The 5,279-nt window shown below is 36.7% G+C and overlaps 1 protein-coding gene across 1 annotated transcript; it reads right to left on the bottom strand.

Moving 5' to 3' along the window:
• Positions 1 to 8: 8 nt before the first annotated feature.
• Positions 9 to 3,743, bottom strand: LOC124892931 (E3 ubiquitin-protein ligase UPL5-like; the record flags this gene model as incomplete). The annotated part of the gene is made up of 2 exons (XM_047404105.1): positions 1,403 to 3,743; positions 9 to 85 (listed from the first exon to the last, which is right to left on the bottom strand). Coding segments are annotated over exons 1-2 (2,418 nt in total), but the record flags the coding sequence as incomplete, so codon positions are not given.
• Between the last annotated feature and the right edge of the window lie 1,536 nt (positions 3,744 to 5,279).

Raw genomic sequence — 5,279 nt, 5'->3', positions numbered from 1 at the left:
ATTTGTATTTTATGCATTAAAGCTAATGCAATCATCCTACCAGCGAAGGAGAAATACTCAAGGTGCATTGGGTCCACCTTAGATGCTGCAAGCAAAAATCACAGATGAGCGTAATTTACATTTTAACAACAACAACAACAACATATCCAGTATAATCCCTCAAATGGTGTCTGGAAAGGTAAAGTGTACACAGACCTTACCCCTACCGTGGCAAGTAGAAAGGCTGTTTCTGGAAGACCTTCGGCTCAAAAAAAAAGAAGCAAAAATGCAACAATTATGAAGAAGTTACAACAGCAGTATAGTAAGAACATAGAGGCATAGAAGAAGACAGGTAGTTTAAGAAAACTAAGAATGAGAAATATGGAAAGAGTGAGAGTAACACTACTTTTCGTGATGCATTAAATGGTTGTCTCAAAAATCTAGCAATCTTTATTCGCACTTAATGCCCCAATAGACATTAGAGCTTTTTTGCGCTTTTGCCTTTTGCTTTTATTTCTTTTCCCCTGTCTTTCACCTTGAGAATCTCTGTATTTGTGTAATTTTATCTTACTATGAGGTAGGAAACTAATCATTTCTGCAATTCTTACCGAACAGCACAAAAACCACAAGGAAATATGAAAACAGGAAAAGAAAGGAACAACGGTGATGACAGGGAATAATGACTAAAGCAACGGAGATGACATTGTCGTTAGCACAATATATAGTAATGACTAAAGTTAATTCTATTACCATTTTATTCCTTAATCTTCTATCATTATGAGATATTCTAATCTTTTCGTTTGATTTAGATTGAAATATACTTCAAAATTTGGACATACATCTTCTGATCGTTTCACTTAGTTAAGATTAAAGTGTTTCTAAATATATTAGAAAATATAATGAGAAGATCATATATTCTTGATCTTAATTTTGAAGTTCTAATACCTTTTCTCCTACTTCATTATTTTCACTTTTTTTACCTGCTTAAGTTTGCTATCAGATAAATTTGGTAATATTTAAAAGAAATTGTAAAACATTTGAATTATATTTTAGTCAATCTTGAGGCCAGGAAAGTTGATTCTTATTATGAAATTATTCGAACAATTATTTTGTCTGATTTTGGTTTTCTTACTCCCACGTGAAGCGCAGATATATATTCACTAGTTATCTTATGAATACAGTTCTGCTGGATCATGAAATTCTCGGTGATGTAACAACATATCTTGACGTGGAGAAAAATGACAACATGAGACAGAAGTACTCCGTATGCAGCGCAATCCAAGTATTACTAGTGCAACCTTTCTTTGTTAGATGAGTAAAATGTACAATGTTGTTGCCAGATTAAGTGCAGCCTCTAGTCTTATGAGTTGAACCGAGAAAAGAAGGTCACATTAATATATGCATAAACACAATAAAAGCACACCTGGATTTGGGAAAAACCTTCTACGGTCATTTGGGCAAGCAACAAAGAGAGCTTTCTGAAGATTGAAGATCTCTCGACATACCAAGTAGAACCACTCCCTCAACACACCAGGCCCAGTAGCTTCTTCATGTTCGAATACCATCAACAGATCACCTCGCAGCAATTCAGGATCCTCATATCCAATATATTCAAATGACTCTTCCATCAACTTGGACCTGTCAATTAGCATCTCAAGTGATGCCTCGTTTCCATCTGTAACTTCTTGAAGCATCATTGTTGTGAAATGTTTCCTAACCTCAAAATCTGTTACCTCCTTGTGCTCAAGAACCCACTGACAATCGACCAAGCTTTTTGCAAAAGTCACAATCAAAAAGCACAGAGAAACCTTTCTTTGCCTCATATTCTGCCAAAAGACCTCCGAGCAGTTAAGAAGTTCTGAAATACTATTTAACTCCTTTAGTATTACAAGATACTGAGACCACCAGGATACAATAGGTTTGCTTTCCCTTTTATCTTGCAATCCCAAATGGTCTTCCAATTCCATTAAGCACGACTCCATTTTGTCTAGTAATTCGAGTAAAATACAATACAAATCATATAAAATACGATGCAAACATTCAATATGTTCACCGGTGCCATTCATCTTCAGTGGAAACAATTTCCTCAGCGAACACATATAGTCAGTAAAATCACGCACAATGCTCATAGAAAACCCCGTGGACTCAATAAACCCCTTACTCAATTCTAAGTCATGGGATAGCTCAGCCACTACTACCTCAAATACAAAGAGAAAAACATCATTCAATGCTGATAATCCCTTCGCAGTGTTGCACCTTGTGATCTCAATGGCCTCCACTATAGCGCTGATACTACTCCGACAAAAACTATATAAACAATCATCATGCCCAACAGCCTCTCTCAGTAGCTTACAAAACTCTAACACCATTCGAACACATTCACTATAAGTGTGCTTAGGCAGTTCACTCTTCAATGAATTGATAAATGTGCGAATGGAATAATGGGCAGCAAATTTGAATGTTTTCTCTGGAGACAGATAAAGCATTACTAGAAATGCAGGAGCCGACGAGGAATTGAATATTTGGAGGTGTTGAGAGGCTTTTTCAATATTATCATTTGGAGTCATCCTGAGAAACTGTTTCAGTATCATTATGATATGATGCGCGTCAGAGAGAGTTGAAGGATCATCGTCTTTCAAAAGATCAGAGACTAGTGAAACTAAGTCATCGATGAGCTTCCATGACTGAGGATTATCTGTGTTCCGCATTTGACCCACAAGTTGCACGCTCTCGCCCATCTGGATACCACAGTCTGCCAATGTTTGTTCTGAATGGATCTGTTTCCCCTTATAAATTAGTCGTTGCTCTGCTGGGGGTATTCCGGTGATCAGCATGATTCTATAGTGAATGAATTCCACTGGGTCCATAGAATCAGCTTGGATAACCAGCGAATCGGCTCTGGGGAACAAATGAACCAAGAACTGAATCGGAGTTTGGGATGGAAAGAGAGCTTGATCTTCGAGAGAAGCAATCCCTATGGACCCTACTATCCCCCCTAATCTAATCCGGCAAAATTTATACAACTGATCATCAAGCCCGGCAGCCCCTTTGAGAAGCTTACAAAACTCTGATACTACAGGAACACATACATTGTACACAGGTGCAGGCAACATAGGCAACACGGTAAATGAATTGACAAACGCACAAATGGATTCCTCAGCAATAAATTTCTTCGCATTATCTGGAGACATATAAAGCATTACCAGAGCTGCAAGAGCTGACGAGGAGATGAACAATTCCATATGTTCACATGCTTCTTCAATATAATCTTCCGGAGTCATAGTTGTAAATTGTACAAGCAGCATTATTATACGATCTGATTCCGAAGGAAAACAAACACTGCTTTCCAAAATGTCCGAGACCGTTGAAATTAAGTCATGGATGATCTTCCAAGCCCGACGAAGATATGTGGTCTGCATTAAACCAAGCAGATGCACAGTTGCATCCTGTTCGATGCCATAGAACTCCAATGTTTGTTCTAATCCGAGCAGTTTTCCCTTGTAAACTAGTCGTTGTTCATTTGCAGGTATACCAGCGATCAACATGATTTTATTACGAACCATTTCAACCGAGTCAGTAGAATCAGCTCGGATAACTAGGGTTTTGCCTGTAGCAAATGAACGCACGAAGAACTGAGTTGGACTAGTTGGAATGAAACGGCTTGGATTTCCCTTTCGCTTTCTGATATGGAAGGATGAAGAAGGAACTTGATCGAGCTGACGCTTGTTGGTGGTGGAGCTGTGGTTGTAGACGATGTTGGACATGGTGGAAGTGAAGTGAAAATGGTTTTGTGATAAGCAAAGATAACACGAGAAGGTTTTTTCAGGTTGTAAGAAGAACAGTGGATTTGAGTTTTGTTAATACTTAGGAGAAGATACAATTTATGTGTCTAAAAATAGAAAATGGTCAAAATGGTCATTAATTTATGGGCTTTAGTATTTTTCTTTTTTGGGGATGTAGTCCTTTTCTGGTGACTAAAAAGATAAATCATCTACTGTTTGGATAGGATTATAATCTGGTCAAACCAGAATTTATTGACATAGCGACAGAACGAATCTGTGTCAGAAATAGAACTCCAAACCAGATGAGAAGTCACCAATCTTGATGGCGGAATCAGAAATTTAGTAAAGGGTGTGCAAATTCTTTTCTTTTTTGTGTTAGTTAGGATGTGCAAAACTAAATATACTCTCATAATTTTCATCGAAGGTGGCGGAGCCAAGATTTTTGCTAAGGGGTTTAGAATCTGAAGAAGTAACACACGAACTAGGCGAAAGGGGCCCAACATCTGCTATATATACACGAACAATAATTTTAATTAGCATGTATAAATAATATAATTTTATGCCGAAGAAGAGGTTTGGATGAACCCCTGACCCCAAGGTGGCTCCGCCACTTGCAGCGGACCACCCTTCGCCTAAGTGGCTCCGCCGATGCTTGGTGAACTTCTGAGCAAGACCCTATAACTGCTGGAAACATGAGGAGATAGACAGTATGCACTATTTTGATAATTATACCTTTGAGTGCATTTAATTTAACTGGAACGTAAAAAGAAAAAAGATATCAACAAGCATGAAATAGTCTTCTGTTCATTTAATGTATATGTTATATATACTTTGTTGGTCACCAAAGTGATCAAACTAGAATGATTAAATTACGAACATATATAGTAGTTCCATGGATATTATGCATGTATTAATGGATGTAGTTTGTTAGTTACCGAAGTGATCAAACTAGAATGTTGAAAAAATATATACACATGCATAAAGCAGCGTAATGTTTATTTCATGCATATGTTTGTGTTTTTATAGTTTGTTAGTCATCAAAATGGCCAAAATAGTATATTCATGAAAGTTATGCATGCATAAAAATTTATCATTCGTCCATGATACTGATCGATGAGATTGCCTATTGTCTGAAAATAAATGGATAATTGAAGACCACTAGCATTTTCAAAATTTATTTTAAAGAGCTAAAGCTTTCATTGATTTCATTACTATTTTGATTTGCTTCACTTTGAGTGGAGGGTCTTTCGGAAACAACAACTCTACCTCCAAAAGATATAGGTAAGGTTTCCATTCCGTTTTGATGCACTTTGTGAGATTATCACCTTAGCTTGAATAAATATCAACATTTATATGTTCTCTTAATTTCTAGGAATCTTATTTCTTTTTCAAGATTTGATGGTTTTGGATTTGGACCTGAATGTTTTTTTATAAAAGAATACTGCTATTACTTATGATTTTGGTATTCTTATTAATCACATACATATATGAAATTTCATGATGTATTTCTTCCCATCA

This window comes from Capsicum annuum, unplaced genomic scaffold (assembly GCF_002878395.1).
Source record: "Capsicum annuum cultivar UCD-10X-F1 unplaced genomic scaffold, UCD10Xv1.1 ctg52073, whole genome shotgun sequence".
Taxonomy (NCBI): domain Eukaryota; kingdom Viridiplantae; phylum Streptophyta; class Magnoliopsida; order Solanales; family Solanaceae; genus Capsicum; species Capsicum annuum.
Note: the sequence above shows the minus strand (reverse complement) of the source record. Positions and strands in the feature narration are given on the sequence as shown.